The sequence below is a fragment of the Trachurus trachurus genome (assembly GCF_905171665.1).
Source record: "Trachurus trachurus genome assembly, chromosome: 17".
Taxonomy (NCBI): domain Eukaryota; kingdom Metazoa; phylum Chordata; class Actinopteri; order Carangiformes; family Carangidae; genus Trachurus; species Trachurus trachurus.
In genome coordinates, this window is record NC_139900.1 from 32,115,154 (window position 1) to 32,138,652 (window position 23,499).

The following is a 23,499-nucleotide window of genomic DNA, read 5'->3' on the forward strand; positions in this document are numbered from 1 at the left end:
TGTTTACATTATGTTTGTGTGGTTTGAGAAGATTGAGGATTATTCAGGCTGTGCTCAGGTGTCAATTTCGAATGCTGTTTGTCTGCCAGTGTCTCTGGTTGCTGCCTTTGCACTTTATGTAGCATTTCATTCTATTTCCATGTGATATTTTCAGCCAAGACCCTTGAAGTTTCATCCATTGCTGCTAAAGACAAGCTCAACAGGCAGGAGATATATGAAACAGTAGAAGGTAATTTGTGGATTATTGGCTTTGTTTGTTTTCATAGTGCTAAACTGGCTGAGTCTTGGATGCTGATGATACAAGACAGAAACCTATTGGCTCATGATCTGTCTTAAATTGTGTCTCGTTGCTTGACAGATTGGTTACATATGGTTACCATACCTATATTTTTTATGACTCAGTACCAGCAAAAGCCAGAGCTGGAGGCATAATTTGTTTGAGTTGTCTGTCCATCCATGCGTCCCATGATCTTTGTGGACAATATCTCAGTAACACCTCAACTGAACTTCAGATTTGGCACAAACATCCACTGATTCAGTTTTTGCTGTCAACGGTTAAAGGTCACATTGACCTCACAAAACACAGTTTTGTCCTTGTGAATGCAATATCGCAAGAACACAAAAACTGTTTTCCTGGGTGCGTAAAACTGTGAGTAATTCTAGTTTTAACATAAAATGTGCAATTACATGTGCCTGCTGATAAATGTGGCTGCATTTCCTCTGTTAAATGCCGTTGTCTTTGTCGTTTTGGGTGCTTGTGTTTCTATTGTCTCAAGAAACATTTCAGTCAAGGCACATGTGGATTCTTTCGGCCTTTGGGTTACTGTGGTGCATGGAGGCTGGATACATGTTTTTTTTTCATCTGGTGCTTTTCTGACCTTTAAAATTCATTGATTGTAACATTGAGTTATTACATGCAGAAATATTGTGTATTTCATAGCGGTCACTCTGCAAACCACTGGACAGACTCCTGACCACCACCTCCTCAAACAGGAGACTCAGAGAGATTCACAACAGCTGAAAGTGGGAGGTGAAGGTAATGAGGCACATATTTGCACGGCTTTTAACTGTGATGTCTATCAGCGTTGATGTTTGGTATGATTTCAGGTTTGAAGAAATACACAATTTAGAATTGGCAATTACAGGGACAGTTGGCAGCTCAGTTTGGCTTAACGATCTGTGCAGCTTGTTGTGTTACTTGTTTGAATGTTTGAAAAGTATAAAGAAAGTTGTGATTTTTTATTAGCTCTATGTTGCTATTATGTAAATTCCATTTTGTTGCAAACACTGTTTTTTGTTTAGTTTTTTTAATACCTTGTTACTGCAGGTCTGTGTTGACTATGGATCATATTGATGTTATGTGTTTATGGCGCTGGCCTGGTATGGATTAGTGCTCTATGTTGGACAATCTATGAGAGAGCACTGCAGCTTTAGTTGTTTTTTGTTTTGTTTTTTGCTTGTAGCTTTATTGATTTTGATTGCTTACTTTAGTGGTAGACAATGAGCGTGTGTGCTACTGTCTCTGGTTAACAGTTGTCTTCGGGTTACAGCACTCATCTATGTAAGATTTTGAGTTCAATGCCATGTTTTGTCTTAGCTGAGAAGATTCATCCTGGAATATCTGTCAAACAAGACACCCAGAAAAAGGAGACCAAGGGGCCAGGAGAAGGTATGCAAGGATTTGAACTCTGTCTTGGCTTCCTTGCTTTCTCATTGTTTCCTGCCACATCCCTCTTGCTTTGTGTTGCCAAATACAGGTGTTCTTGGACTGTGGATGCTCTCTACTTTCTATTGTGTATTGAGCTTGTCATTTGGTCGGCTGTAGCTTATGTATGTTGCTCTGATGGGTTGGTAATGAACAAAAATAACTGAGAGTAAAATCTGGTTTTCAGAATGTCAAAATGTGAATATAGAGAAGGTGGTATACTGTTTGGATTTTTGGCTGCTGCTATGTACTTTGTCCTTTGTCCACTGCAGTCTGTTATCTGCTGTTTGAGAAAATGATCTTGGTCATGGCACTGTCTATTCCTTTTTCACATGTTGCATGACAATTTTGTCACTGCCATCGTTCTGTTGCTCTATATAAGTATGTCAATATCTCGGAAATTGTAGCTTTGAAGTCTGCGTGGCACATTGCTTTTGATTTGTAGCATTGTTCGCTCTGTTGGTACAGATTTATGTAAGTTGAAGTAAAATCTATATTATAATATGTCTATAAATAACTTCAGTTGCAGCAGATGAGTCACCAGTTTCAGCAGTGACCTCCAAAGTTGAACCTGAGAAGCAGGACTCCAAACAGACAGTTAAAGGTATGTGGTAGTTTTAGAAAGACACTCCAAGAGTACACTTGTAATGAGTGTGAATGGGGGTCTTTAGAGCTTTTTTTTTGTATGCTGGGATTTTGCCAAACACATGCTGTGAGAGCATATGCTACACATCCAGACTGTTAAGATTTGACAATGTTGTGTCTTGAGGGATTTGTCAACAATTTGGCTCATTTGTTCTCTTGGCTGATGAGTTGGAAATAGCGTGTTGGCAGTCAATCAGTAGCTCGCTGTCGATTTCACTGTTGGTGGTGTTTTTTTGTCGTTGCCAGTATTATTGTTGCCTCTGTGGTGTGATGTGTTCACCACATCAGATAGGATCTACTTGCATTGATTACACCTGCAGTGTTTCAAAGTCTTGGTGTTTGAGAAGTCACCTTAAAGGTCTCTATGTGGGCTGTGTATGCTGTATATTTATTCTCGCTTATTGTTGATTTTATATTGATTTGTGAATATCTGATTTGTTGTATCCTGGATTCTTATCCCCAGAGAGGAATAATTAAGAGTTGAGTTTGACAGATTTGATAAACCCTTAGATGCCCATCTGTTTGGATGGGAGCAGGGATTATTGGCTGTACCTCTGTATTTTGTGGATGTTCTGTTTGAATCTACATGTTAAAACACTCATACATTTTTATTTTTTTCCTTTTCTATTTTTGCTGTACTGCTTTTTATCAATCAGGTAAGTTAAAATGGATCATATTTTATACACAGCATACTGTAGTTTATGTAGGATTTGGCATCCGATCTGAAAGCCTCTGAGTTTTAACAGGTACACATCAACACCTTGTTTTATGTATTCAATCCTCAGCTCTTCCGGTCATAGTCACTCGAGAGCTAGAGAACCAGCAGGCTGAGGAAGGAGGCAGTGTTACTCTGCATTGTGAGCTTTCTAAACCTGGACTTGTTGTCGAATGGAAGAAAGGAACTCAAGTCCTGAGTTTTGGAGAAAAATACCAGATGAAACAAACAGGGTTCAGTCATGAACTCCACATTTGTGATTTGGCACCTGGAGACACAGGAAACTACTCGTGCTGTTCAGAGGACACAATAAGCTCAGCCTGTCTTTCAGTAAATGGTAGGATGGAGACCATGTCGTCATCTCATACGTCTGTCTTGAAGTCTTTCATTTCATTTGTTGACTCATTCTTCTCTATTTCACTGTATTTCTTCATCACAAATCTTGAACTTGCACTGTAGATACAAATCAGAATCTTTTTTCTCACCCATTAGCTGCCCCAGTCGTATTCATAAAAAAGCTGGAAAGCCTGACAGCTGATGAGGGTGACAGTGTCATCCTACAGTGTGAGCTCTCTAAACCTGGTGTTCCTCTGGAGTGGAGGAAAGGAGAACTTGGTCTTTGTCCTTGTGCCAAGTATGAAATTAGAGAGACAGGAGAACTTGCCACACTAATAATCCATAATGTGGAACCGGAGGACTCTGGGAGTTACACATGTGACACTGGTGACCATCAAACCACTGCACAACTAACTGTGAAGGGTATGCCTGATAGAGACTGCTGTTTGCAGTTAAGACACTTGAGTTGCCTGTTTAAAAGACTTGGGCAATAGACTGAGTCATTATTGAGGGGCCCTCTTATACTAGACATTAATTACTGGATAGGACTTGACCTTTTTATTACTGCAAATACATTGTATTTCACAAAATATGCAGTATAAGATACTTGTATATCTAAATTATGAAGAGAGAAGCTATGACCTCAATTATGTTAGTTGTTGATACGTTATGAAAACCAAAAACATAGGAGGCCTAGTACAGTAAATTTGGTATTTGACTTGCCTTTAGGTCTTGAAACTAAGAGACTAAGCTGCCATTTACTTTTGACCTCAAATGTAGTTTTATCTGTTCTTTGTTGTCCTAATTTCTTTTTCCTCATTTCCTTAATTTCCTACCTCTGTAGCTCAGCCTGTCCTTTTCAAAACCCAGCTGCAAAACCTTGAAATACAGGCAGGGGAAATTGGTAGTCTTCGCTGTGAGACCACAAAACCAGGTGCCAATGTGATCTGGAGGTGTGGTGACCGTGTGCTTCAATCCAGCAGCAAGTATCAACTGAAACAGGAAGGAACTGTAGTCGAGCTTGTCATCTATAAACTGCAGGCAGCCGACTCAGGAGAATATTCCTGTGATACAGGCAGCCAAAGGACTTCAGCTGTCCTCACTGTGCAGGGTACGGTCTGATTCTTTACAACTGTCCTTTTCTCACATTCTCTGGACTCACAACTTTCTGAGTGTCCTTCATCACTCCACTCACACTCTCGTTGATTGTCTTCTCACAAAGCCACACTTGAGTGTGAAGGGCATCATCCTTTCATGTGGAAACCCTGTGTGGGGTGTTTTTGATTGAAGAATGATTTCTCATCCCCAGTGTGTTCTTGTTTTGCTCTCCACCATTTTCAAAAGCACTTGTAATTGTCCACACAAACACTTTTTGGTTGAGCTTGCTTACTGATCTCACCGTCTCATAATTTGTGCCCATTTCTGATCTTTCTTCACAAAAATTAACACACTCTTCTCTGTTTCTCTTGACCTAGTACTGCTTATAATAACAGTTTAACATAAATCTTCACAGCTTTTATCACACTTTGATCACAAGCGTTACAATTTCTGCAATATCTTGGTCAAGATATTCGCAAGAAGTGTCTAACTATTCTGCTCAAATGTATTTGGCAAACAGAGGTCAACGTTACCATCCTAAAATTCTTGGAAAGCTGCATGGTGTATGAAGGTGAAGACGTCCACTTTCAGTGTCTGGTTTCTCATGAGGAGGCACCTCTGGCCCAGTGGAAACTCCAGGATGTCCCACTACAGAATAATGAAATGAATTTAATCAGGACTGAGGGTCGAGTACACAGCCTCACCCTCAGAGGTGTCACCACAGCTGATTCAGGGACAGTCACTTTCACAGTGGGAAATCACACATCAACTGCTTCTCTAACAGTAAGAGGTAAGAAAAATGTTCCACACTTTACTTCTCAAGACAAGAAACTGCTGCCTCTGCAGTGACATTTGGACTTGTCCAGTTCATTTGTTCTCTGTCATCTTTCTTGTTGGACACCTACTTTTTATCATTATTAAAACCATCCTATAAAGCATCCCAACTCTTGGGATGCTTGTGATTTCCTAAAGGTCTGTCTTTCACTTTCTGTTGACTTTCATCTCACTTTCTCGTTCATATGAGATGTAGATGCATGACCATTCATTGAATTTAAACTCACCATGTTTCCCTTTTCCATTTAAACCTATTGAAATTACATATTGGTCATGCTGATCAATATGTTTCTTGTATCCTATGCATTACACTTGAATTACTTTATTTTACTATACACTTCTCTTATTTTTCCATGGCCCCCCGACAAAACCAAATGTACTTCCATAACTTTTGGTGTCAATTAAGTGTCTTAAAATGATAACTGCACAGTAATATTTTTCTTTTTTCTTTATTTTTTCTCAGATTTTTTAATTCAGCCTATTAGTGGCTATTGAAATACGTTCAAGTGCGCCAATAATGGGTTAACTAGTGTTTTTTTTTTATGTGTTGTTTTCCGCTTCTCAATTGTACAGTTATTGAAATTGTGAGCATAAATAATGACTTCTGAGTGTTCTGATGTGTTTTGTAGCGGTCATGTGTGCCTTAGAAAATTAGAGATAAATTATCCTAATCAATAATGGTGTTTCTAACAGCTGCACCAGTGTTATTCAAGAAGGACCTGGAAAGTCAAGAGGTCACCGAAGGAGGCAAAGCCACCCTGTCCTGTGAGACATCGAGCCCTGACTGCAAGGTTACCTGGTGGAAGGGCTCAACTGTGCTCACCGATGGGGAGAAGTACACAATGGAGCAGAGAGCTACCACTCACACTCTGGTCATACACAAGCTGACTGTGGAGGATAGTGGAGAGTATAGCAGTGACACAGGCACCAAGAAAAGCACTGCCACCCTGAAAGTGAAAGGTAACAGCGCATTCATCTCATCTATCTTCATCCTTCCTGAAGTTCATTTAACATCCATCCACTCCATTCCCAAGACCTGGATCATGTCCTGTACTCAGCTTTTTATTCTCTTGGTTTTCACAGTTTAGGAGTTTAATAGTTCTGGAATGAAATTTGAGTTTTAGTTATAAATTATCTTATGTTGACGCCATCTTTTCTGCACTGTAACGAGGTTGGAGTTTTTACAATTAAGTTAGGTATTCAGGAAATATTACATTTTTGGTTTCATTTTAGATATCATTTATTTGAAATAAATTGATAAAATCAAATGCTAGTGAAATCAGTTGTCTTAAGAAATGGCACATGGTATAGTACTACATCCATGACCCTCAGCTCAAACTTGAGGATTGAAGAATTAAGGAGGGAAAAAATTGGATTCCTGATGATGAATAAGCGTCTCATAGTGATGCCTTCTGGAAGCTTTGCTAAAGTCTAATCACTGACCATCATCCCATTCACCCTCAGAGCGTGTGCGCATCATCCGAGAACTCTGCGATCTTACGGTGGCAACTGGGCAGGACGCTGTCTTTGAGGTTGAGCTGTCACACTCAGGTGTGGTAAATGGAGAATGGTGGCTTGGAGACAACCTTCTCCAGAATAATGATCTGAATCAAATGAGCAGCCACGGGAAAGTGCACCGATTGGTCCTGAAGATGGTAACCACAGACGAATCAGGAGACGTTGCCTTTGTAGTGGGAGAAGAGAAGAGTGTTGTGTGTCTGGTGGTGGAGGAGAAACCCAAAGGTAAAGGAGAAGACATGGTTTTCTTCAGATTTTTTCTCACATCCATCTCCATCGACTACTAAACAGCTTTGTCTCGGCTAATCCTTGCATTTATTTTATAGGGTATGCTATTAAAAGATTAAAAGAAATTCTCCCAACATACTAACACAAATATCATAACTAAAGCAGGTAAACCACTTAATTTTGTCAGTTAGTTAAAGATGGAATGTTTTAACTACTTACCTAATCAAATGACTCTGGATATACCTCTGAGAGTATGCAATAAGTAGTGCATGCATTTATGTATTTATGTACATAGTTTATGCCAGGGCTGTAAAGAAAAGAGAAAGACTGCATTTAATTGCTACTGCTATTAAATTTAGTTTGGGGTTTCCCGTTTTTACAGTGCTAATATTAGAAAAGCCGCAAAACACCGTGGCAGTCGAGAATCAAACTGTCACTCTGGCCTGCACCATCTCTGACCCGAAGGCCACCGTCACCTGGTCCAGAGACAATGTGGCCATCCAAGCGGGCCTTAAGTATGACCTGCGGAAGACGGGAGCATTCCATGAGCTTCGTATCCACAACGTGCTACCTGGGGATTCAGGAACATACACCTGTGACACTGGAGATGCAAAGTGTGATGTCACCTTGACTGTGGAAGGTAAAGAATGAAACCACTTCTAAAAAAAAAAAGAGGCTTTTTCCATTTGATCAAATTGAAGACTCAACCAAAATAGGATTGAAATGGACAACTGAAATATTCTTGAACCTCCACTTCAGTCAACCATACACCCAGTCTGGCATCTCATCACATCTTAATTCCCTCTGAGATGCTCATCATTTCAACTATCTGATGCCAGACGTTTTCATCTCAACATCTGATGCAATTCTCCCATTTTAAATTCTCACCAGGTGCTCCAGTGTTCTTCCAGAAAGAGCTGAAGAACGAGGACGCAATAGAGGGTGATGATGTCACCCTGCGCTGCGAGCTGTCTAAGCCGGGTGTTCGTGTTGAGTGGCGGAAAGGAGGCATGGTCCTCCAAGCTGGTAAAAAGTATGAGATGAGGCAGGAAAGGTGCATTCGAGAGCTGTGTATACGCAACCTGGAACCTGAAGACAGTGGCTACTACACCTGTGATGCAGGAGACCAGCTCACTACAGCTTCTTTGGCAGTGCAAGGTAGCCTCCCCTCAATACTGATGCGTTTGTTCTGGATTGTACATTTTTTGTCTTGATGTCATGTTGCTTTCTCATTCAAGTGAGTACAATGCAAACATTGAGTAAGGCTCAGTGTGTGCATATTTGTATTTTTTTACTCAACAGCGAAAGAAGTCTTCATTGTTTCTGGTCTTAAGACCATCGACGTCTTTGTTGGGGAATGGGCAACCTTCTCCTGTCAGCTGTCTGGTAGGGCACCTGGAAAGGTGCAGTGGTGGCTGGATGGCACCGTGCTGGAGAACAGCCCCTCTAGTGAGATAGGGCTGAGTCAGGGCCACATCCACACACTCACCTTAAAGAACCTGGCCACAGATGACTCTGGCACTGTCACGTTCAAAGCTGGAAGTTTAACAGCAACTGCCAAGCTCTTAGTCAAAGGTATTATGTCACAAAAATAACCACTAGAGACTGTGATAAAAGCAGCATCTCGGTTTAGACCCTGCAGCATTTTACGCCTACCATTTGAAATTTTAACACAATAATTAGTTTTTTTGAACTGGAGGCTAAAATTGTCTGTTTTCTATTTAATGATAAAAGTATACTTTTTTTTTTTTTTTTAAAGCAGATATCAGCTTCACGGCCGTTTCGGCTAATGCTGCGTTCAAGGCAGGCTTTTGAAACCGTAAGTTACAGCTTCAAGTCACAACTACGACTTGGTAGCGTTCCAGGTAACCCGTAGCTCGTGTTTTTACCATCCTGTTGTCTGTGAAAGTTCCCTATAACGGCCACTCGTAACTTCCGACCCGTGAACTCGTACCAGATCGAACTGGTATGACTTCACAGGAAGGAAAAACACAAAGTACGAGTTTCTTTGAACGCACCATGAGTTAGCAGCCCCCGCCCTTGTCAGGCATCAATTGGTCCTCGTGCTACGTCACCACATTCACGCGCATCCCTTGGCTGCACACACAGCCCTTCATGCCGTTCTCTCTCCTCATTGGATAACACTTGTATCCCACAAGGAAAATTTTCTCCTCGGGTTACAGCAGAGCAGAGTGACGGAGAGACTCGTGTTTAGGCTGAAATACTTCATGTAAGTGATTGCTGACGGAAAATAGGACTATTTAGGACTTATATTAACAAAAACATTCCACTGATATCTGCTTTAAGTTTAGATATTCCTATATATGAGTAAATATTCAATAAATTATTATTGTTTTCTGCAGGGTTGCATAAAAAAGGTCTAGGTTCATAAAATAGAGTAATAGTTGACATTTGATATTTCAGTGCTTCATCATGCATGAGCAGCATTGTTTCTCACGTCATTGATAATATTCACAATAATAACAACAGTAGCAGTAGAGTCTTTCGCCATATGCTTTGATGAAGCCAAAATGTACAGCTGGGTGCAGCACCACAGAAAAGTTTTATCAGAGTAGAGCAGAGAAACATCTAAACCAAAACAGAACTTTTGGGCTAAATGTGCCAGTGATCAGAAATGATCAGCCATTCCTTTTAAAGGTGCTATTTGTAAATTTTGCTATTGCTGTATTAGCAGTTAGCAGCAACAGCTGTTTAGTAATTGAAAATGGAAGACAATTTCTGCATCAAGCTTCTTTCCTTTACACGTCAAGAGCTGCTTCCTGCAGTGGAAAGCAACCCCCTTGTTTCGCTTCTATATGTTGCTCTTCATTTTTTTCTGCTGAATTGGCTTACCAGCTAGCTCCGGCCCAGTTGGACTGTTTCGTCACTTTCCGATACCAAGTCACTGTGCAGTCTGCCCCAAAGAAGTAGTGATGCTTGTATTTTAACCTCCTGTCCTGGAAACACAATGATGACTAAAGCTTTTGGTAAGACAGGTTACTAAACAGCTGTTCGTGCTGATGCTGGCTATATAATTATTGCAAAACTTTAACAATAGCTCCTAAAGCAAAAATCTGTTATTTGGACTCAGCGTTGTCTCCTGGAGTGGAAGGCAGGAGACAGGCTTTTGTAGTCTTTACAACATGCTGTATTTTGGGCTGCTGAAATGATAATATGATAATCACGATTATGTTTCTCACTTTTCAGATCACAATCATTTTTTCAGTATTATAAATCAGCTCAAAATAAGGTGACCCTTTTTTGTCTTTAAAAATAAACAGAACTGCAAAATTCCTAGAAGAATATATACTTCAACATTGCCCATCCACAGTCAGTGGTTTTACCCACAATATACAATATATATACCATCCACACAACAATTGTACTCGTTTGGTTACATGAACTGCTTCTCAGTAGTCAACTGTTCATAGTGCCTTTTACGTATTTGGTGTTTGTGGTTTCTTTGCATTGGTCATGTTCCTTGAGTAATAATAATAAACTCTATTTCTATAGCACCTTTGTTAATGAAGTTACAAAGTGTTGAGTGCTAGGTAGAACTCCCTCTGAACATTGACCACAGCAAAACTTTACACACCAACACAACTGATCAACAGTGAAGCTCTACAATAACTCATGTATCTCGCCTGACAAACACCTTGACTTTATTTCTCTAGTCCTTATTGTTACCACCAGCAGTTTACCTAACAACTTGATCAGTCTTTATTGTTCAGACTAGCATTCCTTATGGCGAAGGAGGGTGTTTCTATTTGTCCACTGATGCCCAATGTTTCATGTCTCTCCTCCAACATCTTGCTGCTGTTTCTTTTTTTGACCCATATGAATGGCCCTTTATGATTTAGGCCTGATTGAAGATTGATTAAGCTCTGCTCATCTCAGTGAAAACACTACTCTGTGTTCTGACTGCTGTTGCAGGTATAGCCAAGTCATATAGATGCTATCATACTCTGGCGTGCATCTGCATCTGCGACTGTCTTTGGGAAGGAGACACCAGCTAACAGAAGAATGCTGGGAATTATTTAGGAATCCTATTTTTGTTGTTCTAAGCCAGGCACTCTTGAGGTATCAAATCTTAAAAGCATTATCGTGATTATTATATGAGAAACTGTTCAGCCCCAATTGAATCCCTTGGAAATGTTAATAGTCAGTGATTGTTATTTGCCGATTGGAGCCAGCGAATAACATACAGAAGACTTAGTTTTGGTCATGTTTTATCCAAGTTGTATTGTAACCTCTGTAGTGAACAACTGAAAAAAGACGAAAAATGTTGTGCCAGTAAAGTGCTGCTCCACCCACCCATGCAGGCCTGCTGTTGATTACTCATGTTCCAGCTCTACTGCTCCATCCAACCCTGCCCTTAACCTTCAAGCACTAAAACCCCATATGCCAACCTTGAGCTTGACATTTCTGTCCACTCAACATACTCTTCCCTACCATTACCCGCCAGCTCCCCTTGTGACCGTTACCCTGAACCTTGACAGTTGGGCTTTTTGACCCCCTGGATGCTGACTAAGGACAATATAGTGGTCACAGTGGACATTAAAATATACATTAAGATACTGTACCACAGCACATACGATTTCTATTGGATATTCCATCAAAACAATGTTAGTGACAACGTGAACATTATCTCAATAAGCTATCGGGGGTTATAAAGTCTGCATGTCATTCGGCATGTCCTGCACATATCCGTTTATCTCATGGTCAAGGCCTGACCCTATGACCCCTGACCCCATCCTCAGATCCCACAGTTGAAGTGGTGAGCGAGATGGAAGACCTTCGGGTGGTCGAAAACCAACCGGCTGAGTTCATCTGCCAGTACTCACGGCCAGTCAAGGCTCAGTGGAGGAAAGACGGGCAGCCAGTGCAGCCTGATGGCCAAAGGGTGGTAGTGGAGCAGGACTGGAATGTGGCTCGCTTGTACATTAGCTGTGTGTCTGCTGAGGACAGGGGCACATACTCCTGTGAGGCACAAGGGACCTGTGTGGTTGCCTCACTTCATGTGGAAGGTGAGATCCCCTCCACATGGAAAGACCACCATCCTTTAGGCAATCTCCTCTGCTCCCTCAAACTTCACAATTGTTTGTCCAAATATATAATGACCCTTTGCTGATCAGTTTGTGCCATTTGTTGGCAAAATCCCATATGATTTGAAATTCCAAACATTACAGTTTTCCTAAAATCTTTTTTTGAGTCTGCTCTCTCTCTCTCTTTCTTCATTTTCCACTTGTCTTCTACAGACAAGCCCGTTAACATTGTCCAGGGACTGGAGAACATGGAAACCTTTGATGGAGGTGAAGCACTGTTTGAATGTGCCCTCTCTCGTCCTGAGAACAAAGATTGCTGCTGGCTTCTTGATGGCAAACCAGTGAAGGAATCCCCTAATGCTGAGGTTGTTTCATTTGAGAGTGGTCTTCGTCATCTGCTCCTGCTGAAAGAGCTACGTGTTAAAGACAGTTGCACAGTGACCTTCAAAGCTGGCACAGCATCCACATCAGCCCAACTCTCTGTTAAGGGTAAGTCACCCAGATAAATTCTTTTAAACATTGAATCATGCATTCTTGTGTATTTATGTGCTGTATACATATCATCATAACTGTAATTGTTGCCTTTTATATTTGACTGTGTTTATTTCTGTCATAAGGATGGCAGCTGGACATTGTAAAGGGTCTAGAAGACACAGTGGCTGCAGTGGGAGAGAAGGTGGAGTTTTGTGTTCAGCTGACTGAGCCTGTCCCTGTGGCAGAAATAGCTTGGTATGCTAATGGAGTTGAGCTGAAGCCCAGCGATCTCTGGGCTATGCGGGCCGACGGCTGTTCTTATCGCCTTGTGCTGAGACAGGCACCGCTTTTGCCCCAGCAGGAAATTACATTTGCTGCTAGAGATGCTCTCTCTGTGGCCAAGCTCTCCATCATCAGTAAGTGTCTGATAAGCAGCACTGGCAACAAACTGTTTTACGACTTTTGTAATCTTTCCTTATTGCAATGGTTTTTATCTTTTACCTTTTCCCATGATAATATTGAATTAAAGGTACTTATTGTAGGGTCTAAAAGTCTGAGGCCCTGTATTGATCTGGCATTGACATCTATCTCGGGTGAATAAGTCCAATTAAAGGTGTTGCTGGCTGGTCACTGGTCACGTGTCGAAGGCTGGGATGCATTCAAGGACTAGCTACTTAACTAGAGGTGTCCTTGTGTTTGGATCACCAAGATGCATGTTAGAGCCAGATCTGAACAGGGCCTGAGACCACATTCCCTTTTGAGTGCCAGCATAGGTTAGGTTAGCGTTGTTGTATCTTAACAACAACTTAATCTGTATTCATAATAATTGTTTTTTCCTCCCTACAGCTGCGCCTGATCCCCCAGAGGACCCAGAGGTCCTCAGTAAGACTAAACAGTCTGTCACCCTCTCTTGGTTCACTCCACTACATGATGGAGGGAGCACCATTCTGGGATATAGGGTGGAGATGCGACTGGTAGACAGTGCCCTCTGGCTTCCATGTCACTCTGAACCTGTGTGTAACACAGAGTTTGTGGTTGAAAATCTTGTCCCAGGGGGTGGCTACAGATTTAGGGTGGCAGCCATCAACAGAGCTGGGACTGGAGAGCCCGTTGAGCTGCCTCACACTGTGCAGCTTGGTGAGTGGACATTGTTCATTGTCTGCTAAGGGTGTTTGCCAGAATATCTTGCTTACCATTGCTCAATTAGCTACTATGGAGATAAGAGATAGAAAAGTACTTGTTTGGTTTTATAGTTTATAGTTTAGTATGTGTGTAGTAGATTTTTTAATTGTTAGTGTGATGTACGGCATTCTTCCAAATGATATGATTATAGTAGAGTGGAGAATTAGAGCTAGAGTCCTCTACGCTACTATATTATGGGTGTTTGTTTTCTCTTTATCACACAGAAGCACCTATGCAGCCAATCATTATCCCAGGTAAGACAGTGTGTTTGGTGTGTGGGTTTCTTTTGTCTTTACCCTTCAAGTCCTTCTGTAGTGAAACACCTCTTCACTCTTATCCCTCTCAAACGCCTGAAGCCTACAAATGTCTTGTCATACAAAGTCGGAAGAAGCACAGTTTTAATAGCTCTAACACCAGTCCGTGTGTTTTGCTGTGTGAATACCAACGTAACATTATAAGACGTTTATCAAAGTGGCAATGAAAACTGCATTTTGGTTGTACGTACAGAGGCAAAACAGGCAGACACAGAGGAACTGGGGCAGCCCAGACTGCCTCCAGAAGCTGCTGATGAAGGTGACGTCCACGAGCTCTGGGAGGCTTCAGCTAAAAAGCGGCGCATGAGCCGCGAGCCCACTTTGGACTCCATCACTGAAGAGGAGGATGGTAAAAACAAAAAAGGAGAGAAGTCCTCAGAGAAAGCGGAAGTAAAATCAGGAGAGAAGGAGGTGGCCACTGTGTCTAAGGAGTCAAACCTGTGCATCAGCTCTGAGGATCAATCTTTATCAGGCGGGCAGACACTTGTCTCCTACCTCAAGAAGAGCAGTACATCTACTATCACCACAGCCAGTGAGACAGAGACAATGACCACTGATAGGTTCTTTGCACATTTCCAGATGGCAGAGCAGAAAACTGAAGTAAAAGCAACCACAACTCAGCAGACAGAAGAGACTAACACAATGGAGATCAGTAAAGAGGATGAGCCTGAGCTCCGAGACGCTGCTGTTAAGATTCAAGCTGCCTTCAAGGGCTACAAGGCCCGCAAGGACATGCGTCCTGTCTTCAAAGATGTCTTCAAAGACCAAACCAAAGAACCTAGTGGCACCATACATCTGGAATGTGTGGCAGAAGGTAAACCTGATAAGGTGCGTTGGCTGAAGGACGGAGAACTGCTGGCAGATGGCAAACACCATCATATTGATATCTACAATGATGGTACTTGCTCACTGGTCATCACCGCCATCACCACAAAGGATACTGGGGTTTACACTTGCGAGGTCACCAACAAGTTTGGAGTTACCTCTCACAGTGGTAAGGTGACAGTAGGAACGGTGAGAGAGTCATCTGGGCGACGGCCGCTGACGGTGGGCTACAGCGCCGACAGCGAACCTGAGAGCTCGTCAGGTAGTGAGATGGATGAGTCACTGAGGCAGGCAAGCAGACGTCTACGGCGCCTGTTGCGCACACGTCTCCCACCAGATGTTGCAGAAGAAGCGTTTGTCAGTGCAGATGAAGGAGACCTGCCCCCCCCTGATCCTCACTCTTACCGTGAGGATGACACTTACATTTACATCCGCTTTGAGTCACGGACAGAGGCTGAAGTCGCCTCGAAGAGGTTCCAGGAGATGTTTACAGTCCATGGGGTTCCTGTAGAGACCGCTATCCTGGAGGCGGGGCTTCACAAAGTGGAGCTCCGAATTAGGAAGATGGGCTACATACAAGACGGCACACAGACGCCCACACAGGATAGACAACCTCCTGCTCTCGTGACTGGTTCCCCAGGTAAGAAACACATGAGTGTGGTTGTGCTCACTTGATAATCATTATACATTTTTTTATGTACTCTCCACATAATCAGTAAATAGCTCTCTAAATAACCAGTATCATACAGTTTGTGGACAATTTAAAGTGTAATTATTACTTTCAATTTGCTCTTATTACCCAGCTGCCCCAGTATTCTTGACAGAGCTGCAAAGCCAAGACGTTCCAGATGGTTATCCAGTCAGCTTTGACTGTGTTGTGATTGGCAAGCCCCCTCCAACTGTGCGTTGGTTTAAGGATGGCAAATTGCTGGAGGAGAATGACCATTACATGATCAATGAAGACCTGGAAGGCTGTCACCAACTTATCATTACCACTGTGCTGCCCACTGATATGGGTGTCTATCGCTGCACAGCTGAGAATAGTAGTGGAATTGCTGCCACTAAGGCTGAACTCAGAGTTGACAGTAAGAGAGTCTACATTTCATGCACAAACACACACATATGTTTACATGAGTAATGAGTTCATGAGTGGAATAATTACTCAACTACACTCCTGAATGCAAACAACAAAGGAGGATGTGTGAGAAACAAAATAAGAAAGACATCCCGTGTATTTTGACTTTCTTTCTGTGCAATCATTTTACAAGCAAATACAGCTGAAATCACAGCAATCTTTGTCATAAACCTATGTGTTTATTTTGTCAGACAACATTGTGGTGATAAAATTAGGGTTTTAGCAGTGTAGAGCTGCAGCTTGGAAATGCCTTGGAAGTTATCTTGTAGTCTTAACGGGCTGCATTTTTGTCACCATGTCTGTGGTCATTGTTTAATGTTGTATATTAATTCTTTCCTTCAGTGTCTTGCAGCTCAGATTATGACACCGCAGCTGATGCTACTGAGACATCTTCTTATATTAGTGCCAGGGGATACATGTCCAGGTACATTCAATATGAACTGTTCTCATGGTGCTGAAAAAGATAAAGTATAGATAAGGTTATTTTAGAGTACTCGGTTGTTGAGATTGATTATTCTGCTGTCCTCACGCAGGGAAACTGAGACTTTCGAGTCTGTGGCTGAAGATGATCAGCTACCACAAGTTGTAGAGGACCTACATGATGTTCATGTTACTCCAGGTTCACCTTTTGCTAAAATGCAACTGAAAGTAAAAGGTAAGTTAATTAGCAGAGATCAATAATCAAGTCATAAGAGACAAGAAAATGACAGCTAATTGTAAAGGTTGTATTTAGTCAACTTAACTTAACAAAACTGCCAATGATTAAAGTACAGTAATATTTCTGAAATATCTATTGTCTTCTAGGCTTCCCCACGCCCAGAGTGTACTGGTTCAAAGATGGCCACCCTCTGCGGCCCTCGGAGAGGATTCTGTTACTAACTGCCAGAGATGTTCACAGCTTGGAGATTCTGAAGGTCAAGAAAGACGATATGGGAGAGTACTCTGCTTATATCAGCAATGCAGCTGGGTCTGCCTACTCCTCTGCCCGCCTGATAGTTCTGCGTATGTATGCAAATACCTGGAAGGCTTACTTCAAAAAGAGCATTAGATACTGTATTTTATTTTGTAATTACTTTGAGCTTAGAAATTGCTTTTGAGATGTTTACAGACAGTAACATGTGTATTTTGCAACAGGCCCAGGGGAGATTATGCCACAAGATAAGAGAGGTAATTTAAAATTCATCTTACACATTTGGTACAGGTATTTTAGTAGATACAATGATAGATTATATCTGACTGTTTTTGTTTTACGCTCAAAGACCCCAAGGAACCCCTTGTGCCACCACGTTTCCTCGAAAGGTTCAGCAACAGAAAGGTGAAACAAGGAGCAAGCATCACTCTGTCAGTCAGAGTAGAAGGTGTGTTCATGTCATGTTTCATCTTAACGTGAAAAACAACAATTTCATAAATTCCCACATTATCTGTCATCCAGCATTTATTCCAAGTTCTCCACACCCACCTTTACAGGGTCTCCCACTCCCATGGTCTCCTGGCTAAAGGAGGAATCACTGGAAGAGGTTCTGTGGATCAAGCCTGATACCAAGGGATACAAAATAGCAAGCTCCGGACGCCAGCACAGCCTCATCTTGATGGATGTTGGCACAGAGTACACTGGTGCCTACACCTGTATTGCTACAAATAGAGCAGGACAGTCCATCTGCACTGCCCACTTCGAGGTGGATGACAGTAAGGAAAACAAAATCTGAGAAGTTTATGTAGAAATTATATGAAATTGACCATGAGAATATGTTTGAACTAGAAGACCTTCATTAGAGGGCAAACCTCCTATTGCCTTAGAATTTATCATTTATCCTCAATATTTGATAATGACTGTTTGTGTTTCTCTCCCCTTTCCCTAGCACCACAACCAAAGAAAGAGACCAAACCCACAGAGTAAGTTTTCTTTGAGAGTCAAAGGGAAATTGCACATACAAAGGGCATATACAAATGCAAATATCTGGAAGTAAATTGTACCATTTAATTCTTAGGGTTCTTGGGATTACAATTAGTCCTCCAGAAGATGAGGCTGGCACTGGAAAAGGTGAGATTAATGATAATTATATAGCAATGATTTGTAATACTAAACATTTAAAATATTTATGGTGTTCATTCCTCTTTGCTGTCCACCTACCCTCTGTTCTCCACCACAAGAGGGTAAAATGCCCTATCTGGGTGAAGTAGGTACAGAGGAGTTCCTCATGAAGCTCACCTCCCAGATCACTGAAATGGTATCAGCGAAATTCACCCAGGGTAAGTCTGTTGTTCACCTTTTTGTCTATGCAATAAAAAATCTATCTGACCATCAGATTCTAATTTGACAGAAACCCAAGTCACAATTTACAGCACTAGAGAAATACTGAGCAATTTTACAGTATGTCCAAGAGGTCCATAAAGGGAATAAGATGGATATACCACAAGAAAAATTATGAGGTCATAGTTGGAGTAGAGAGGTCATTTAGGACAGAATATGGACAGATGGACATGTTTCACCATCAGAGGTTAACTACAAACCTGTGGGACTTACGCTGTGTGTAAAAGGTAAACACTAATTCACTAATGACAAGAAAAGGGGATGAAATAGAGTCAAAAACGGTTTTATTCAGTGTGAAATCATTAATTATTTTGTCATTAGACATGCAGCAAGCTAACAGACCAGATAACATACTGTGAGAGATAAAAATAAAAAAGTTCCTAAGCTCACATCAGTATATATAGGTTTTCATTCCAGCCAAACACTGCACCAGGTGATTTCACTGGGAGGAGAAGGAGGAGTCGTTCAGCCAGAGGGAAAGCCTATCTCTTAAATCACCTAGTTTTAACTGTGGTTGGAATAAAAACCTGCTAATTTTCTAGCATTTTGCTAGACTATACTGAGTGAAAATCTTAATATTGCATATAAAACATGCAAGCTACTATGAATGGCTTGGCTAATGTGTAAGATTGCAAAAATAACCCTTAGTATTTTCTTATATGCCTGTCAGGTTTGGTTGAATTCAGTGAATTCACTCTGATTATTCAAGAATTGTGGAAGTGGTGTTTAATCTGAGTGTTTTAACATTTCAATTCTTGAATTCGAATTCATTTTCCAGTAGATCTGGACTTGATACCAAACTTGACAGATACTTATCCCTGCTTTTCTAGTGCTTGTTTTTCAGCATGTTTTGCTTTTACTCATGTGTAGATAAACCTCTCATTGATTCATACAGACATCATTCCCTCACAACTTTCATCCATCAGGTTTATCAGTCCAAACAGTTGAATGCTCATTCAATCATTAATTTGTTATTCAGACAGCGCACAGAATCATGAAGTGCTCCAGTGGATGAAAACTTGGCCCAAAACTACCAGTATGTATCCCAAGTGCATCATATTCATAATAACTACATTTTTCTACAAGGAACATGAGATATGACAGAACAGGATCGCGAAAGACATGACTTCTTTGACTATTTATTATACATACAGGAAAAAATGTTTTATGAATTAAGCTGCAGTTAAACAGCTTACAGGTTTTCCAAAAGCGCCTTTCCATCTCATGCTGTCTGTGAGCGTTTACACCTCCTCATGCATCATCTTGCCTTATCAAACTGGTGTCCCCCAACTTTGGATACATGTTTACAGACATGTATGTTACGAGCTCAGACAATGTTGTCTATCTTGTAGTTTTGTCTTGCATTCTTTGTCACAAAACTAACATAGTAGTAGTGGTTAGTGGTTTCTAACAAAGTAGTGTGAGTGACTTCAATGTTGTTGTGGAATTTTTGCACTACTTTCCAGCTACAATATAGTCATCTCTTTTGAACCAAAATTTTAAAAGATAAAATGAATCAACGACTTGACAGGTCCTGCCTCAGCTGAGCTTTGACAGACTGAGTGATGTGGTTACTAACAACTGCTATATAAATCCCAAATGTAATGGTTGATAACAATTGAAAACAATGTTTAAAGATAGAGATTATTCTTGATTTTTGCTCAAGTTCTTCACACACCTGACCTGAATCCCTCCGATTCCTTCTGTCTGTCCTGGCTGTCACAGCTTCATTACGCGTACCTGGTGTTGACAGTGATGATGAAACCAAGACTCCCTCTCCATCGCCTCATCACGGGCGCTCTCGTCCTCCTTCCCTCATGGCTGACTCCTCCTCAGAGTCTGATGAGGGTGATGCCAGAGGAGAGGTAACAAAGAAAGAAAGAAAAAATGAAAAATTGTTAGAAAAAACTTTCCAGATGACAGTGATACTTACTAAAACCCATACCTGTACTGTGTAGTTGTGTCTCTTTATAACAAATGGACATAAAAGGTGAACGATGTAATAAAAGTGTTCATGCACAGTGCAAAGATTCACTAGTGAAATTCAGGAAACTCTTTCCAAGTGGAGATTTCCAACCAAGACTGCAAGAATAAGCAGAGTGGGGGCAGCTCACTTTATGTAATGCCATCAAAACATTTTGCAAAATCTGAATTGTCATTAATATACTTTTTTACAGATGTTTGACATCTATGTGGCAACGGCTGACTACATCCCCACTGTGGCAAGCAAAGAATCTATCTCTCTGAAAGAAGGACAGTATGTTGAGGTTTTAGACTCAGCCCATCCACTCAAATGGTTAGTCCGGACAAAACCGACCAAAACCACGCCATCCCGCCAAGGCTGGGTCTCACCTGCCTACTTGGACAAGAAACTCAGAGTATGCCTCAAGAATATCCAACAACACAACATGTTAACTGTTAGTTTTGCCCATGTTAAAGGTTATAATAAAAATGTTTGTTATTTCAGCTCTCAGCTGAGGCAGGTGATCTTCCAGAGACAAGTGCAGAGGAGTTGACTGAGGGTGAATACAAGAGGAAATTATTGTAAGTGCAGCAAATCTACACTCACAAGGCAAATACTGGAGGAGAAAAAGGGACGTGTCATAACCATGTTTTTTCATGTTCTAGCCAAATGTTACAGGACCTGATAAATGGTGAGTCAGAGTTTGTAAAGGAGGTAGACTTCTTCACATCCCATCATGTGAAGCATGCAGACAGCTCTGATGCACCACCTGATATCAGTGGCCAAAAGGAAACCATTTTCAGGAACATTGATGATATCAAGTCCTTCCATAGCAAGTGAGCTCACCTCCTTAATACTTTAATATTGGTTATATATTTTCAAAAAAGGGTAAAGAACAGGTGGATAAGAGTTTCTCTTATCATCAATGCATTAATTTCCTCTCCATTCTTGTTTTTAGGGCTTTCCTTCCAAAGTTGAGTGACTGTGACACCGATGATGACGTAGCCATGTGCTTCCTGAAGAACAGGGAGGGCTTTGAGAAATATCTGCAGTACCTTGTTGGTCAGGGTCAGGCAGAGTCTGCAATCAGTGACAAGTCTGTCCATCACTTCTTCAAGGTAACAAAGCACCGCTCAAGTAAGGCCAAAGTTATTATTGCTTTTACACCTTTAAACTCCTAAGCGTAAATTTACTCCACTAAAAAATACTTTTGATGTAAGAATTTGCAGATTATTTGTTTTAATAATAATGGCTTACATTTATATAGCGCTTTTCCCAACACCCAAAGCACTTTACAGAAACCATTATTCATTCACAAGGGTGGTGCTAAGCTACTGTACATGTGTAGCCACAGCTGCCCTGGGGCAGACTGACAGAAGCGTGGCTGCCAATGTGCACCAAACGGCCACTGCCGCCGTGTTGATGATGTGTGCATCAGTGAAATAATCTAATTAAAGTCTTCCTATCATTGCATTATAGGAGTACAATGAGAAAGTGCAGGCCAGTGCAGACCCTGCAGATCCCCCTGTACGCAGCATCAATGCCTACCTCCAACAACCACTGGACAGGATTCAGAAGTACAAGGCTTTCCTCAAGGTGACAACTTCGACACCATATGCAACAGTCTCGTTAGGATCACCTGCATGAGTGGGGCACTTGATTCTCGGCCTGTGTTATTATCACCGCAGTTGTGTTCAAGTTTCTGCTTTGATACCATCAGGAGCTCATTCGAAACAAGGCGAGAAATGGTCAGAACTGCTGCCTCCTGGAAGAAGCTTATGCTATGGTGTCTGCGCTGCCTCAACGCTCTGAGAATACTCACCATGTCTCCATGATCGAGAACTATCCCGCCACTCTGGAAGTTCTTGGAGAGCCAATCAGACAGGTAGGATATTGCTTTTAACTGACTAATTTATTTATAAGACATAATTTACTGATAGAGAGATGCGATCTTTTCAAGTTGAAAAGTCTGAACACACTCCACTGTATTTGTCTATTTTTTTGCACCAGGGACCCTTCCAAGTGTGGGAAGGAGCTCCTGGAGTTAGGACGTCCTCTAGAGGTCACCACCGCCACGTCTTCCTCTTTAAGAACTACTGCATAATCTGTAAACCTAAGAGAGACAGCAACACTGATACACAAACATATGTCTTTAAGAACATGATGAAGGTAAGACTTATAATGTAAATACACACTTTTTCTGTTTCAAGAGAAGGTGCTCTTAAAAAAAAGAATGAAGAATCCTGATCAACAGTCCAAATGATGCTCTTTGTACTCTCCATCTTGTTGCAGCTGAATAACATTGATGTGAATGAGACAGTGGAGGGTGATGACCGTGCCTTTGAAATCTGGCATGAACGTGAAGACTCTGTGAGGAAATACACTTTACAGGCCCGAACTGTCACCATCAAGAATTCATGGTTGAGAGAGTTCAGGGAACTCCAGCAGCGATACAGCACACCTGCATGGAGTGAGTGGGAAACAAACACATATACAGTATATACACTTGGTTTAGGGTTAGGTTTTCTTCTTTGTGTTATTCTCTTATTTATCACCTTTAAACACTGCGTTTTATGCTTCAACTCTTTTCATAGGTCCCCCTGACTTTGATGAAATTCTGGCAAACTGCACAGCAGAGCTGGGACAGACTGTTAAACTGGCCTGCAAAGTCACTGGAGTGCCCAAACCTGTGGTCACGTGGTACAAGGGTATGAAATTTGCACCATATTTTTCATATTATTAAGCTGTAAAATATAGAGTGTATATGGTAAAATTGCCAAATGTTTGTCATTAACGCATTGCTTAACACGCTGGACACAGATGGACGTACAGTGGAGGCAGACCCCCATCACATCATCATTGAGGACCCTGACGGTTCCTGCACATTGATCCTGGACAACATGACGGCCGATGACTCTGGACAGTACATGTGCTTTGCCACAAGCTCTGCTGGCAATGCTAGCACTCTTGGAAAGATCACAGTTCAGGGTAAGCAGCATACATTTTGATTGTGTACATACAATAACAGATGTTTTCATTCTTAACTGTAATGCATCCTTATAACAGCAGTAATAAGTCCAACCTACCAATTCAGTGAGTTATCAAATAGTCATGTGAAAGTAACCTCTTCTTTACAGAATGTTGCTTCAGTGTTTTAACATGTAACTCATT

The 23,499-nt window shown here is 41.4% G+C and overlaps 1 protein-coding gene across 1 annotated transcript in view; it reads left to right on the forward strand.

The window, feature by feature from the left end:
* obscnb (obscurin, cytoskeletal calmodulin and titin-interacting RhoGEF b) overlaps nucleotides 1-23,499 on the forward strand; it is a 60,048-nt gene that overhangs the window by 32,611 nt on the left and 3,938 nt on the right. Inside the window, 36 exon segments of the mRNA XM_083991242.1 lie at nucleotides 155-229; nucleotides 941-1,036; nucleotides 1,598-1,669; nucleotides 2,229-2,309; nucleotides 6,027-6,293; nucleotides 6,798-7,076; nucleotides 7,462-7,719; nucleotides 7,971-8,237; nucleotides 8,382-8,654; nucleotides 11,840-12,106; nucleotides 12,338-12,613; nucleotides 12,742-13,014; nucleotides 13,445-13,735; nucleotides 14,005-14,034; nucleotides 14,288-15,559; nucleotides 15,723-16,004; nucleotides 16,397-16,478; nucleotides 16,588-16,709; nucleotides 16,859-17,056; nucleotides 17,189-17,221; nucleotides 17,314-17,412; nucleotides 17,522-17,740; nucleotides 17,914-17,947; nucleotides 18,043-18,095; nucleotides 18,206-18,304; nucleotides 20,091-20,230; nucleotides 20,543-20,743; nucleotides 20,833-20,909; nucleotides 20,994-21,164; nucleotides 21,287-21,446; nucleotides 21,808-21,924; nucleotides 22,049-22,213; nucleotides 22,339-22,497; nucleotides 22,621-22,798; nucleotides 22,923-23,036; nucleotides 23,149-23,316. Coding sequence (XP_083847368.1) covers nucleotides 155-229; nucleotides 941-1,036; nucleotides 1,598-1,669; nucleotides 2,229-2,309; nucleotides 6,027-6,293; nucleotides 6,798-7,076; nucleotides 7,462-7,719; nucleotides 7,971-8,237; nucleotides 8,382-8,654; nucleotides 11,840-12,106; nucleotides 12,338-12,613; nucleotides 12,742-13,014; nucleotides 13,445-13,735; nucleotides 14,005-14,034; nucleotides 14,288-15,559; nucleotides 15,723-16,004; nucleotides 16,397-16,478; nucleotides 16,588-16,709; nucleotides 16,859-17,056; nucleotides 17,189-17,221; nucleotides 17,314-17,412; nucleotides 17,522-17,740; nucleotides 17,914-17,947; nucleotides 18,043-18,095; nucleotides 18,206-18,304; nucleotides 20,091-20,230; nucleotides 20,543-20,743; nucleotides 20,833-20,909; nucleotides 20,994-21,164; nucleotides 21,287-21,446; nucleotides 21,808-21,924; nucleotides 22,049-22,213; nucleotides 22,339-22,497; nucleotides 22,621-22,798; nucleotides 22,923-23,036; nucleotides 23,149-23,316 — 6,948 coding nt within the window.